The sequence below is a fragment of the Indicator indicator genome, chromosome 20 (genome assembly GCF_027791375.1).
Source record: "Indicator indicator isolate 239-I01 chromosome 20, UM_Iind_1.1, whole genome shotgun sequence".
Taxonomy (NCBI): domain Eukaryota; kingdom Metazoa; phylum Chordata; class Aves; order Piciformes; family Indicatoridae; genus Indicator; species Indicator indicator.
The window spans coordinates 12082784-12098192 of NC_072029.1; the positions used below are offsets into that span (position 1 = coordinate 12082784).

At 43.3% G+C, this 15409-nt stretch overlaps 1 protein-coding gene across 1 annotated transcript in view; it reads left to right on the top strand.

The window, feature by feature from the left end:
* Window positions 1-15409, top strand: part of MYO3A (myosin IIIA) — an 86576-nt gene that overhangs the window by 26110 nt on the left and 45057 nt on the right. The window contains exons 5-8 of the mRNA XM_054390080.1: window positions 8000-8076; window positions 9874-10019; window positions 11426-11491; window positions 11891-12046. Coding sequence (XP_054246055.1) covers window positions 8000-8076; window positions 9874-10019; window positions 11426-11491; window positions 11891-12046 — 445 coding nt within the window. The remainder of the gene's footprint in view (window positions 1-7999; window positions 8077-9873; window positions 10020-11425; window positions 11492-11890; window positions 12047-15409) is intronic.

Consider the following 15409-nt stretch of genomic DNA (forward strand, 5'->3'; position numbering starts at 1 on the left):
ATCACTACTAGTGATCAGTAACAACTGATCAGCATAACTTAGAATGTGTAGGTGGCTTTGTTATGTTTTACTGCATGATATTCATGCCTATTCCAATACAGAAATACAGGCCAAAATATTTAAAACTGTGACTATACTAAACAGGTTGAGTTTTTGAAGTGTAGATGAGCCAGCAGCTGCTATAATGGCAAAGCAAGAGTGGTGAAATCAGTTACACTGTACAGCATGTCCAAAATAATAGGGACAATCTCAAAGTAATTAGCAAGTCCGTGGTAAGACTCCCTCTTAATAGTTCCACCTGTGTAATTGCTCACCTCTCCTGGTTTTCTGATGCACGAGGGAGCTTTCTGCTGGTCCTCTGGGGAAAGCATCTGAAGTCTTGGGTCTGAGGCTGAGGAAGGAAGCCACAGGGCTGAGCTTCATCCTTTTATTGTGACATCTCACCAGCTCTCTTCTGCCTTTACTGTGACAGTCCTATGGCTTCTCCCTACCATGAACATGCTTGATAAACACAGCTTGTTGACCCATCACAGATCAGTCTAGCAAGCCTTGTGTGGCACTTGGCATTGCAGAGAGAAGGTTCACAGGGCTGTGCTGCAGACACTCACCGTGCAGGTCGGGCTGCAATGCTTTGGGACTCTAGAGCCACCTTGTGAGTAGGCTGAGAAGGCAGTTGTGAGTGATTCTGGTTGGACTGTTGGGGCATTTGGGGGAAGGACATTTTAGTCCTTGTCTCTTTTAATATATATCATGATTCCCAACCTCACATGACATTGAAGAGGAGCTCAGCATGACCTTGAGTAGTTTTAGAAGCTTTTGTAGCTTATTCCAGAGTAGTCAGAATATCCTATTGTGTCTCTTCCTTCTTGTCCTGCCTTAGCTATAAATGCTGTCTGAATCATTCTGCAAAAATGAAACAATTAATCAAAAATAATTTAATTTGAAAGTATTCAAAATTAAAATAATTTTCCTTCTGCCCTTAGCGTACTTGGAGCAATGAATCATAGTAAGACTTGTATTTGCCTTAGTCATTCTAGCATGCATCCATAATAAAGCTGTCTGCTTCACTGATCCAGATCAAACCCAGGCTGTTATTGTGCTGTCGTTTCTGCAGACCATCCAGCATGACACTCACATGTTGCTTCTACAAAGCATTTACTAGGGGACTGTGGCAGAAGGCAAGAAAAGTAAAAGACTTTGAAGAAAGCTTCCTTCATGAGCAGCTTGTCAAACTGCTTTGAACTCAGTCAGAGTAATAATTCCAAATTTTTCAAACCAGGGTTAGCAGGGATAACATGGATTGCATTGACTTGAGCTGTGGAGCGTTTCCATTGTTGAATGTTTAATTCTTTGTCGAAGGCTTAGTCCTTTAAGGCTTGTTTTGTGGTCCATTGGTGAATGAAAACCTTTGTGCTGTCCAGTATTGAAGGAAAAAAGAAAGAAAAAAATAATGTGGCCAAATTCTGTATCCAGGATAAGCTGTTTACTTGGGGCTGCAAATATTTTCTTCTGCTAATTCACATAAAGATGTCACTGGATGGCTTAAGCATTAAAGGAGCTTGACACAGAAAGCTGCTGTCATATGCCAGAGGTGCAGTAAGTGACAAAATAGCCCTCTTGGCTAAGCAAAGGCTTCCTCTTGGTTTTCTCATGGGTCACAAAATAGTCATCTCTTGAGGTTATTAGAAACCCTCCAGTCTCACCTGTGTATGCAAAAACCTATCCATTTTCACCTGGAAGTTGAATTCAATTTGCAATGAAGGGTTCCAGTCCTTTGCTATTTTAAATATTTTGTCCCATCAGCATGGATGTTGCCAGGAACCCAGACAATCTTAACAGGAAAACTATATCATACAACAGGGAGAAAAACCATCAAGGTTTTCCTGGTCATACAGGGAATAAAATCCTTTTTGGGTGTCCAAAGTGGCAGTCAGTTTGAAATTCAGTATGTAAGAAAGAAAGCATCTAAGAAGGAGAACTTTCCTCACCAGGTTGTGGGTAGCTGCACAAATCCCCCAGGCTCCAGAGCAGAGCAATTCTCTTATCTAAATACATCTGGCCAACTGTGCATCAAGAAAACAAATGTTCCCAGGCATCTCTTTCAGGAAACCAGCTGAAGCCCCAGAATGTGAGATTTGATTAGAATCATTTGCCTCGTGCTGCAGGCACTGTCAGGAGATGGAGGGCAGCCTCTGGTCACTGGCTCTCCTGAAGGCCATGGAGAAAGAGTGCAATCAGTCATAGTCCAAGGGAAGCAAGGGTGCACTGTCACACCATCCTGGCCAGTCTCCTTCTGGTTTACATCTGTTTCTCTCAGAGATTACAAAGATGTTGGGAAATAATTCAAAACATTTCAGCCTGTTTGGACCTGCAAGGTTAAGAGTGTGAGCAGTTTTTGGTCCAGAGACTAGCTTGAGGAATGAATGTGTTGCAGGTCCTTACCAAAGGTGATCACAAAGAGGATGCTTTGGAAAGGAAGTGAACACTGAAGGCACAAATGAAGAGGGGTTATGGAAAAGGTAGCCAGAGGCAGTGTGATAGCTGGAATGAAAGCCCTCTGGCCTAGGCTTGTGTGTGAATACTGTGGCTGGTAGGTTGGGAATGCAGCCTCCCTGCTGCATGACGAGTGTGACTTTAGCTGGGGCTCACCATTCCCCCATCAGCATCAACCAGTCAGATGTGCAAACTTCTGTCACAGGACATAGTTATAAAAACATGTTCTGCAGCCTCACAAGTTAGGGCAGAACAGTGTCTGCTTGGAAGGGCACTACTGGGAGATGAATCTTTCCTAATAACTGGGAGCTCATTCTGCACTCTTTTTCTTTCCTTTTCTTTTTTTTTAATTTTCTTTTCCCTCTTCTCTTTCCCTCTTCTCTTTCCCTCTTCTCTTTCCCTCTTCTCTTTCCCTCTTCTCTTTCCCTCTTCTCTTTCCCTCTTCTCTTTCCCTCTTCTCTTTCCCTCTTCTCTTTCCCTCTTCTCTTTCCCTCTTCTCTTTCCCTCTTCTCTTTCCCTCTTCTCTTTCCCTCTTCTCTTTCCCTCTTCTCTTTCCCTCTTCTCTTTCCCTCTTCTCTTTCCCTCTTCTCTTTCCCTCTTCTCTTTCCCTCTTCTCTTTCCCTCTTCTCTTTCCCTCTTCTCTTTCCCTCTTCTCTTTCCCTCTTCTCTTTCCCTCTTCTCTTTCCCTCTTCTCTTTCCCTCTTCTCTTTCCCTCTTCTCTTTCCCTCTTCTCTTTCCCTCTTCTCTTTCCCTCTTCTCTTTCCCTCTTCTCTTTCCCTCTTCTCTTTCCCTCTTCTCTTTCCCTCTTCTCTTTCCCTCTTCTCTTTCCCTCTTCTCTTTCCCTCTTCTCTTTCCCTCTTCTCTTTCCCTCTTCTCTTTCCTCTTCCTTTCCCTTCTCTTTCCCTCTTCTCTTTCCCTCTTCTCTTCCCTCTTCTCTTTCCTCTTCTCTTTCCCTCTTCTCTTTCCCTCTTCTCTTTCCCTCTTCTCTTTCCTCTTCTCTTTCCCTCTCTCTTTCCCTCTTCTCTTTCCTCTTCTCTTCCCTCTTCTCTTTCCCTCTTCTCTTTCCCTCTTCTCTTTCCCTCTTCTCTTTCCTCTTCTCTTTCCCTCTTCTCTTTCCCTCTTCTCTTTCCCTCTTCTCTTTCCCTCTCTTTCCCTCTTCTCTTTCCCTCTTCTCTTTCCCTCTTCTCTTTCCCTCTTCTCTTCCCTCTTCTCTTTCCCTCTTCTCTTTCCCTCTTCTCTTTCCCTCTTCTCTTTCCCTCTTCTCTTTCCCTCTTCTCTTTCCCTCTTCTCTTTCCCTCTTCTCTTTCCCTCTTCTCTTTCCCTCTTCTCTTTCCCTCTTCTCTTTCCCTCTTCTCTTTCCCTCTTCTCTTTCCCTCTTCTCTTTCCCTCTTCTCTTTCCCTCTTCTCTTTCCCTCTTCTCTTTCCCTCTTCTCTTTCCCTCTTCTCTTTCCCTCTTCTCTTCCCTCTTCTCTTTCCCTCTTCTCTTTCCCTCTTCTCTTTCCCTCTTCTCTTTCCCTCTTCTCTTTCCCTCTTCTCTTTCCCTCTTCTCTTTCCCTCTTCTCTTTCCCTCTTCTCTTTCCCTCTTCTCTTTCCCTCTTCTCTTTCCCTCTCTTTCCTCTTCTCTTCCCTCTTCTCTTTCCCTCTTCTCTTTCCCTCTTCTCTTTCCCTCTTCTCTTTCCCTCTTCTCTTTCCCTCTTCTCTTTCCCTCTTCTCTTTCCCTCTTCTCTTTCCCTCTTCTCTTTCCTCTTCTCTTTCCCTCTTCTCTTTCCCTCTTCTCTTTCCCTCTTCTCTTTCCCTCTTCTCTTTCCCTCTTCTCTTTCCCTCTTCTCTTTCCCTCTTCTCTTTCCCTCTTCTCTTTCCCTCTTCTCTTTCCTCTTCTCTTTCCCTCTTCTCTTTCCCTCTTCTCTTTCCCTCTTCTCTTTCCCTCTTCTCTTTCCCTCTTCTCTTTCCCTCTTCTCTTTCCCTCTTCTCTTTCCCTCTTCTCTTTCCCTCTTCTCTTTCCCTCTTCTCTTTCCCTCTTCTCTTTCCCTCTTCTCTTTCCCTCTTCTCTTTCCCTCTTCTCTTTCCCTCTTCTCTTTCCCTCTTCTCTTTCCCTCTTCTCTTTCCCTCTTCTCTTCCCCTCTTCTCTTCCCCTCTTCTCTTCCCTCTTCTCTTCCCTCTTCTCTTCCCTCTTCTCTTCCCCTCTTCTCTTCCCCTCTTCTCTTCCCTCTTCTCTTCCCCTCTTCTCTTCCCCTCTTCTCTTCCCCTCTTCTCTTCCCCTCTTCTCTTCCCCTCTTCTCTTCCCCTCTTCTCTTCCCCTCTTCTCTTCCCCTCTTCTCTTCCCCTCTTCTCTTCCCCTCTTCTCTTCCCCTCTTCTCTTCCCCTCTTCTCTTCCCCTCTTCTCTTCCCCTCTTCTCTTCCCCTCTTCTCTTCCCCTCTTCTCTTCCCCTCTTCTCTTTCCCTCTTCTCTTTCCCTCTTCTCTTTCCCTCTTCTCTTTCCCTCAGTGGCTTTGCTTCTGGTATTGTTCCAGTATGCCAGTTTTTGCAATGAAAAGCTTGAATAACACTCATGATATAGAAGCCTGTTAATTTCCAGGTTTTGTTGGGAAGCTAAAACTAGAAGAAATAGAAAAGAAAACTGTTTTCCATCCATAACAATGTTTTCTTTGGGGTATGGTATGCACTGGTACTATCAGTGCACTTATTTATTAGGTTCTTCACTTCCATAAGAATTGCAATTTCTGTGTAATAAACCACCAGTTGTTGTCATATTTTTAGATTTTCTTAAGGGAATATTGGAGTCATTTTGCAAGAAAGCAGTAGTAAAGGGGAAGGAGCAAGATATTTTTGTTAGGAAAATATGCAAGTTAAAAAAAGCTGGCCAGCTATATGCTTGGCTGGTTACTGAAATGCTGGAAGAAATGTTACTAAGTGTGGAATTGCATCCTCTTTCCTCTATAGACAGAAAAAGCCCAAGGAAACATCATTTGTCATAAGGCCTACACTCCATAATCTGAAATGCCACTTTACTGCTAAAAGCAAAAAGATGAAACAAACAAACAACACACAAAACCCCCAGAAGCATTAGGAAAGTAGTGGTGAACAATTCCAATTAAATCAGCTTTTTACTGAAGTAAAAAGAAAAAAAAGAAAGAAAAAAAAAAAAGGAGGGGGAAGAAAGAGGAAAAAAATGCTTCAGTTTATTTAATAATTACAGTTCAAAGGGAAAAAAACCCAGCAGTGCGTTGGCAGAGAAGATTGTGCACATTAATGTGCTTTTTATCTCATGTTCCTTATCTCTACAGAAAATTATGATTATTTATAACATCTGACACTTGGAATTAAAAAAAAAATAGTCAAATTAGTCCGTGCCTTTCTTTGCCTGCAGATCTGAATCCTAGTTCCTAGACCAAGACTGTAAACAAATCGCTTGGCTCAGGGATCTCCCACAACATGCAAGAAGGGAGAGAGCAGAGGAGCCTCCTCTCTGTCCAAAACCAAGGGTCACATAATGATGTCTGTTGGCATCACTGCAGCCATGCCAGACCTCTGGTGATGTGTGCTCACTCCTTGCATTCTGAATGACCTGTTTTCCTAGGGCTAGGAGCAGCCACAGACACTGTGAGCCGGAAGCTGGACCTCAGACAACATCCTGAGGTAGCAAAAACAAAGCCCCTGCTTAGCTGAGGTGAAGCAGGATTGATGGACTTTGTGCTAAGGCTCACATTGTCCTGCTTTCCATGATGCAATCACTGTGTGTTGAACTCTGCAGGCACAGAAAGACATTCAAGTTTCTCAAGCCTGGAGGAGATTGTAGCCACAAAAGCAACAGTTCTTTGTCTCAAAGGAAGAGGCAGGACCTTTCTTGCTGCTTTATTCTCAGCTGTTCCATACATTAAGGGAGAATGGTTTGAAGCTGAGGGAGAATAGGCTTGGACCAGATCTTAGGAAGAAGTTCTTCAGTACAAGGGTGATGAGACTCTGGAATAAGTTGCCCAGGGAAGTTGTGGATGCCCCCTCCTTGGAGATGTTCAAAGCCAGGTTGGATGAGGCCTTGAGCAGCTGAGTCTAGCTGAGAGGCTTCCCTGCCCATGATCTCTGAGGTCCCTTCCAACCTAAGCCATTCTATGATTTCAGCAGTTCTATACATTTCTTCAGTTCCATACATTCCTATAATGGACAAATGCAGGTATTTTGTGAATCAGAGCTGAACACAGCTTCAGGGTGAAAAAAAATCAGATCAAGATCTCTATGGTATCTTGACCACCACTCAAAAAAAGCCCACAAAGCAACTCTTTTTTCTATAGAGGGAAGTTTAGTTAGTATCTCCACTGGGCAGTTAATGTGAATTGCTTCTATTATGAACCATAGGGAGTGTTTTCAAGGAGATAAGGTCAAGCATGTTCAAACCAGCCAACAGAGAGTTGAGAGTGACCAGTGGTGCTCACTGGAGCTACCTGTATTTCAGAACAGTGAAATGGCACTGACAGAGTGAAACTGAGTTTTTTTACTCTTTTTAAAGAGAAGCAGATTTTGTGTATGAAGTCAAAAGAAGTGAGCTTCAGTGTCAAGCAGACTGAGGTTAGAACAAGAGTAGAACTCAGCACCTTCCTTGCTGTCCATGATGTTGACACTTCAGAATATGCCTCTGGTGGACCTCACAGCTAGTTATTACTGAAATCCATAATAGGTCAGGGCATACTATCTGAGGAGCTGTTTTTCTGCTCTTTGTGCACACTAGAGATATTTCCAAACAATACCCCCTTGGTTTGTACAGAAGCAAACTGGTGGCAGACTGGTCAGAGCTGCTGCAGCCCACTCAAATTCTTAATGTTTCAATGTCTTCGTCTAAAACCAGAAGGAATCTCGAGAGTTCAGAGTTCACTTTTCAGCTCTTGGCCTGAAATAGTTAATTCCTAAAACTACAGCTCGTATTGCAAAGCTGATTTGCAGGCATTTGATGTTGCCTTGAGAATGTGCTTTGAGCATGGAGAGACTTCAGCTTTTGTAAGAATTTTTTGAGATTTTACTGTTTTTCCTTTTTTATGGCAGGGCAGCTAGGAGATGAGAAGAAGTATCTTTTGTGGTGCTTGACCTGAAATATAGAAATAATGAAACAGAGGTCTAGTATCAGTACTGAGCATTAGGAGACCAAAAAAGATATGTAGAAGGTACAGTACCTTAATTTCCCCCCAAAGTGCTTTACCTCTCTCCTGAAACAGGATATAGAAGAACTGTAATTAGCCAGTCAAAATAGATAGAGTCAGATTATTAACAAAATGCTCTTTTGGGACTCAATCCCAGTCCTGCTGAAGTCACTGGAAACGAAGGAAGCAGAACACCTCAGCTGCAGCACCGAGTGCCTTTGAAGCCTGGGCCTCTCTTTCTAGAGAAATGGGAAGATGTATTTGAGATTCACCTGCAGAGGAAGCTGTAGCATGCCAGGAGGAGGACGGCACCATGCAGAAGGGCTCTCCTGGATGGACACAGCAGCTGCTCTGATTACAGCTTCCCTTCATTCTTCCAGGTGTGTCTGCCCAGCTGACCAGCACTCGACTCCGGCGCAACACCTCCGTGGGCACCCCGTTCTGGATGGCTCCAGAGGTTAGATTCATGGTTCAAAACGTTTTCTTGCTGGTATTCAAGCTGCTGCATTCTGCATTTCTACTCTTTCTTTCTCTGTCTACTTGACTACAGTGGTCCTTTCACTGACAGAAACAGCAATGTCCTTTTAGAGGGTTTTTTTCTGCTCTTGAATGCTAAAAGGCTTATGCAAAGATCTTTTAATTCAGTAAGCATATGTTTTACAAAGTCTTTACATTCCAGTTATATCTGTCTCCTGACCTGCAATCTGCATAGGACAAATAGTGTCTGTGTGGAAGCATCATGTAAATCTGATTCAGAAGCAGGTCATGGACTGTGTAGTGACAAGTAACCTGGTAAAGTCTCAAACATCTCCTGGCTTTCTATTCTTGATTGTCCTGTTCTAGAATTGGGTTTGCATTGGTGTGTTAGGACTCTGCTTTAGAATTCCTGAACTGTCACCATTTGCTGGCAGCTTTCCTTGTGAAGGAAAGAGTGTCCAGCCCACAGTCTCTTGGTCCATAATTTGATGGCATGGCTCTCCTCCTTATTGGCAGTGGGAGGCAGGTAGTTCAAAGGATTAAAGAACTCTTCCTTCCACCAAGGGAAGAAATCCTCCTGTCTGTGCCATGTTGTATAAATGGGCATGGCATATAAGCTCAAGAAATTTGATTATCTTGAATTAAAGCTGAAAGCAGGGAATCCAATTATTTTCACAAAAGGTGTTTAAAACCCTTTTTGCAAGGATGAAGAAAAAATGAGGTTTATTTTCGAATTTGCAAGGTTAGAGGCAGAGAGCAAGATGTTAAAGAGCAAGATGTTAAAGAGCAAAGGTATCCACCACTGATCCTTCCCAATCATCCAAGCTCTGAAATACAGATACCTCATCTCCCCATGGATGGGAGGAGGTGGTACTGTGACACATTATTGTTTTTACACACAGAAAGCTTTTGATACAGCTAACAGCAAGAAATGGAAGAGATTTTTATTCATTAATAAGATGTACTGTGGATCTGTGGAGATTTCTCCAACCCCAAATTGAAGCATTTTAATGCTGAGGCAGGAGAAATAGTTCATTATAAATAAGCCTATGTGCTTACACTATTTGTGCACACACAAATACATTATATACATCTATTCATAGCACTGAACTCCTCTGCTTATAGGCTGGAGTGTATTTTGGTAAACATATTCTGTTTATACACCTTGGCCTGGCGCTGTAGCTAACAGCATGCACATTGGTTTGGACCTGTAGCTAATAGGATGAAAAATTCTAAATTCATCCAGCATTGTGGATGAGCTGAACTGAAATAGACTTGCTGTAATCCAGTAGCAAAGACATTGTTGAGAAATTAGGTTGCTCTTGAAATTGGCTGATTTGGCTAAATAAGGACCCAGTAGGAGACAGTGAATTCAGCTTTTCTGTTCCTGCTTGTTTCACTTCACAGAGAGTGCAATATAGCTCTGTTAGTTGTTTTGCAAGGATAATCCACAGAAAAGAGATTTAGGGCTGCTGAGTTTCCTTCTGTTTGCTTAAGCTGTGACATGCAGTTTACCACCTTCAGCTGAAAAAAAACAACTTGCACCTTTTTGTCAGATCAGTGAACATCTGGTCAGCAAACCTGGTGCTGGTGGACACCTGCTTTCTCCAGTTCAAACATGATTTTTCAGCAACAGGATGCTTTAGCTTGCTAAATGTATGCTAGTCTGTTTATTTCACCTAGTGCCTGCATCCTGTAAGAAGTTCCCCTTGCTGTGGGTATACTCTTGAGTGTGGACATTTGACCATCCAGCAATCCCAGTATTTTACTTCAACAGGTGATTGCCTGTGAGCAGCAGCTAGATAGCTCCTATGATGCCAGATGTGATGCATGGTCACTGGGTATTACTGCAATAGAGCTGGGAGATGGAGATCCACCCCTTGCTGATTTGCACCCTATGAGGGCACTCTTCAAAATACCCAGGTAATATCTTGATGTGTTTATTTCTTGCTATTTTTTCCTTGACTGCTACTTTCATCAAACTTGGGTTGTATAAGTTCGTGGAGTTTCTTTGTATTATTTGTACTAGGAGGAGGTTAGAAATACTTTGTATTTTCTGCAGGCTCTGCTTCAAGCATGGGAGCACATTGAGAAGTTCAGAACTGACTGTGGCTACAATTGAGGAAAAGCCATGAGTGGACTGCTGCCCAATAGACATGAACACAGGACTTAGCTGAGTCACATGCATTGGGTTACAAAGAAAGGCTTATGACAGCCACTGTGGTGAACAAGCCCCATACCTGTCCTCAACAGTTGTCTCATGTCCTTTGAAGCAGATTATTGCTCCACCACTTGCATCCATTTAGGCTGCCACTTTTCATTAGCTTTTGCTGCTCCTGGCAGTTCCACTGTTCCTGTCCTTGGGCAGTGCAAATAGCAACTTCTTTTTCTGCTTTCTTTGAAGCTGGAGATAAAAGTTCCCAAAGTGCTCCTTAGAGTGTTTCAAAGAACATCAGTCCCAAAGCCTGTAAAGGATGATCATACAGCCATTTGTGGATTTCATTCTATCAGTGGGAACAGTGCCAATTGAGATACATGAGTGCCTCAAGTCCTTTCTATCTGAGTCACCTGAATTAGGTTAAATTACCTTCAGGTTTAAGAAATGTTGGTGCTGAGGCGGAGTACAAATGCTCTTCTCACCTCTACTTGCTATGGCAAAAGCAGTTACAAACTGGGGTAGTCAGTCATTTCAGCTGGGCCTTCAAAAACACATCTGGGTTATGCCTTTACAAATACTGGCATCTTTCAACCCTGGAGCAGATAGAAGATCAAGAGTCTTCCATTCCACTGAGGAAACCTTGACAATGATAGAGTAAATATTAATCAACACTTAAAGAAAAGCAGTTGTGAGGAAAGGCACCTTGTCTATAGGTCATTCCTTTTGTCTTCATGGTTGGACCCAGTGCAAGTGACACCTCTATTTGAATGGAAGAAGACTGCTAGAACAATTTGAACCAAGTGAACACCTAGAATAACCAGCTCTAACCTAAGAAACTAAATTGTTTCAGGCTTGAAAGGAGAAACTTGCCATTACAAGTGATTAGTGATTAATGGCTTGTTAGTTTCATTTCCCTTTATTGATTTGATTGAAAAAAACATAGTGATTCTTGTTTATGCTTGGTAGATCATCTCCATACTATTTTTCCTTGTTAGTTATGTAAAACAGAGGAACCAGTGAGGCATTCTGTCATCTAGCCATACTCCTTTTGTCAGCAGAAATCGATATCTTTTGTCAGTGGCCTTCTAAAACTCATTACTCAGCCTGCCTTCACACATTGTTTCTGTGAAGTGAGTAGCTTATTAACTTATCATCACACTGACCTTTGCAGGAATCCTCCTCCAACCCTACAGCAGCCTGAACTGTGGTCACCTGAATTCAATGACTTCATTAACAAGTGAGTAACAACAGAGACCACTGTAGCTGGCTATGGAAGGTGTGGAGTTATTGTGTGTAAAATGTCTTTGTGTTCCCCTGAAAATCTGTTGCTGCTTTTACTTCTCCTTAAAAAGAACCCAAACAAAACTAGTTTGTGAATCCAGTTTGACTTTCAAGTGAGGCTCCAGGTTTGAAACACTTTTTAAGAAATAACTTTTTACCACAGTTGACATTTTTGGGTTTTCTGAAAGAATTTTTGGTTTTAGAAGACAGAAATTTAACTTCTTGGACTTGGCGTTTCTGTGAAGCCTTAAGAAGAAGATGGATGTTTGTCATGGAGGCAGAGATGAACTGCAGCAAGCATTTCAACACCTAACAGTGACCCCTTGGTGATCATATCCCTTTTTTGCCAGCACAGGTGCTTGACTAAAGATTATGAGAGGCGTCCAACAGTATCCAGTCTCCTGCAGCATGATTTTATTAAGCAAGTTGAAGGAAAAGAAAGCGTGCTACAAAAGCAACTCATGGAATTTATTGATGTTCACCAGCAAATGGGAGTCACTGAAAAAGCAAGGTAAAAGCAGCTAAAAAGTTGGGGTAATTTTGATCCTTTCAGTGCTTCTGAAGGTCAGAGAAAGATTCACTTCTCAATTTTAGCTGGCCAAGGGAGGTGATGGAGGCCCCATCCTTGAAGACATTCAAGATCAAATTTGATGGAGCTCTGAGCAACCTGATCTCGTTGGAGGTGTCCCTGCTGACTGCAGGAGGGTTAGACAAGATGACCTTTGAGGATCCCTTCCAACTTGGTGCAATGTGTGATTCTGTGAATCTTTGGGAATCTTAATCTTATAAAGCCATTGGAAAGAGAGGGACATGATAACATTGGAACAGGTCACCCAGGGAGGATGCCCCCTCCCTGGAGGTGTTCAAGGCCAGGCTGGATGAGGCCTTGAGCATCTTGATCTAGTGCGAGGTGTCCCTGCCCATGGTAGTGGGGTTGGAACTGGATGATCTTCAAGGTCCCTTCTAACCCAAACCATTCTATGAATCTATGAACCTCCTGAGTGAGCAGAAAAAGCTGAACTCACACTGATGTGCCAGAGACCTGCTCCAGACTTCATGGAGATGATTGAAATTTTTCAGCATCCCTGAACACTCCATCATTACAAATTCCTTTTTTTTTTTTTTTTTACTTTAGCAGATGCAATACATTTTTCTCTAAATCTGTCACTTCTTTATGCTAACAGTATCTGTTTGCAGATAAACCTTTCCTAGCTCAGATCTCAGGCTGAAATTACAATGGGAAGAGCACAAGAAAATATCCCTTGGTACGTTTTCCCATAGCATCTTGACTGAAGCACCTCTAAACTCTGCTGTTTTGGAATGATGTAGTAAGCTGTAGGAGACAAATTCCTGTTAGGAAGGAGGTGAAGCAAGCAAAGTTGCATACTAAGTGCAGTTAAGTTTTGGGGATTTTTTTTAATCCTTTGGATTCTCACTGAACTGTAAACTCCTAGTGAGGAGAGTCACTTTCAGGACAAGGGCCTTGGACTTCTTCAGGAGTTGCCTTCGTCATGTGACAGGAAAAGCCTTTTTCACTGTGCAACTTCATAAGGTGGCATTTGCATCTTTTCAGAGGGGTTCATGGCTCATAATCACCTTGATACTGCTTTTCCCTCTGTCTTTTCAAACCTATGAGCTTTGAACTAATAGGAACAATCTTATCAGATCCTAGTAGTATGGTCTTGAATATAAAATTCATCCCATATCTGTTATTCCATTCCTCAGCACCATCTAGCCCTATAAATACTTTATTCCATTCCTTTCCAGTCCTAATAGTGACACAAAAAGCATAATAATGGATTTTATTGCACAATCTTTAATGAAAATAAGGCACATTCTCTAATGAAGACCCTTGAGCACTGCTGAAGTTCCCCTCATTCCTAGGGAATCTTTCAATCCCATCCTTACATTTGTGTACCTCACATTACGCCTGTTAACATTTGTTATTAGTGATGAAAATAATTATTAGAAATGAGTGCTGCAGCACATCCCCCCAAAACTGCTCTAAAAATACTCTTCTTGCTAGGAGAAGCGAGGGGAAAAACCTGCATTGTCGGGAGGTTAACTTTGGAACAGAAATAGCTGCCTTTGAAACGGCCTTCAGAGCTGTCGCAGCTACACCTGACAGTCAGCCTTGTAAGACTTTTATCCCGAGCTGTTTGGCTGTCTTCATCTTGACTGCTTTTGCAGTAATCCCTGCAGAAATGTGCCATGATTAGTACAATGTGTATTTCCTGGGAGTTATGACTCATTGCAGAAGGAGCTGCGTATGGGAGGGATATTCACTGCACCCTTGATTTCAGCAGCTGCCTCTGGTTCCCCAGGTTCACAGCCTCCCCTTTGCATGCCCCTTAAAGAAGTATGGGAAAGGGATTTGTTCTGCTGCAAAGTGATTCACACCCTGGGCTGCATTGAAAAATGTGTGGCCAGCAGGTCGAGAGAGGTGACTCTGCTCCTCTGCTCTGGTGAGACCTCACCTGGTGTGCTGCATGCAGCTCTGGCGCCTTCAGCACAGGAAGGGCATGGATCTGATGGAGTGGGTCCAGAGGAGGCCACAAAGATGACTGGGGACATGATGCACTTCTGCTACTAGGACAGGCTGAGGGAGCTGGGGTTGTTCAGCCTGGAGAAGAGAAGGCTCCAGGGAGACCTTAGAGCAGTCTTCCAGTACCTAAAGGGAGCCTACAAGAAAGCTGGGGAGGGACTTTTTACAAAGGTCTGTAGTGATAGGACAAGGGGCAGTGGTTTGAACTAGAGCAGGGTAGATTTAGATTGGACTTTAGAAAGTTCTTGACTGTGGGGGTTGTGGAACACTGGAACAGGTTGGCCGGGGAGCTGACAGAGGCCCTGTCCCTGGAGACATTCAAGGTCAGGCTTGATGTGGCTCTGAGGAACCTGCTCCAGTTGGGGATGTCCCTGCTTACTGCAGGGGAGTTGGACAAGATGACCTCTAGAGGTCCATTCCAACCCAGTGCATTCTATGATTCAGAGAAAGGCCTTTGGGGTGAGCTGACCACTCTCCTAAGATTTTGTCCTTCTGTTTTGGCATATGGAGGCAGCACTGAAATCCAGGCACAGGGTGCTAAGCAGCTGCTCTACTTAACTATTTGGAAAGTTCAGGGAGGGAAGTTCATGTGCAGCATGCACAAAGGTGGTTGTCAGTTTGTTCACCTCTATTCAAGCAGGGAGCACCATACAGTTTCCTTCCATGACTTTCCCTGATTGTGCAGACTTGTATCACTTATTTTCTGGGTGTTCTTTCTCTTTCTGTCTCTGACTCATCCTGCCAGTGGAAAGCAGCTGATGCAATCCTTCAAGCTCAACTCTGCAGAGCAGGCTGTAACAGAAGGTGGGAGATCCCCACACTAGCTTGACAAAGGCAGCATAAAGAGTAAGGCAATTCAGAGTCCAGTGCTGACTTGGTCAAGGTCTCCAGATAAAACCTGTATCAGAGCAGGGTCTGGAGTTCCAGACTAGTCCTTGAGCACTTCAAGCACACTACAACTCAGTGTGAGCTTTGTTGTACCAACAAGGAGTGTGGATTCCTGCACTGAGGACACTCTTATGTAGGATGGCTCTGCTTCAAACTGCTGTCAGGCTGTAGAAGCAAAAAGAGCTTCTAGCAACACAGGCCTTAGAATAAGCAGATCCCCCATCCCATATTCTTCTAGCTAATACACATCTCTACAGCAGAATAAGAATATCCTTTCATGTGATGCAATGGACAGCAGCACTGCCAGGGTGAAGAGTAGTTCTGAGGCAAAACAGGAAAAAGTTCTTCCTGCATTCAGGACTCTCTGCTACTTTAGTGTTATGTTAGTCCTTTTGCTGAGCAATTCATTTCTTCTGAAGGTGGAATACCTCACCAGTCATT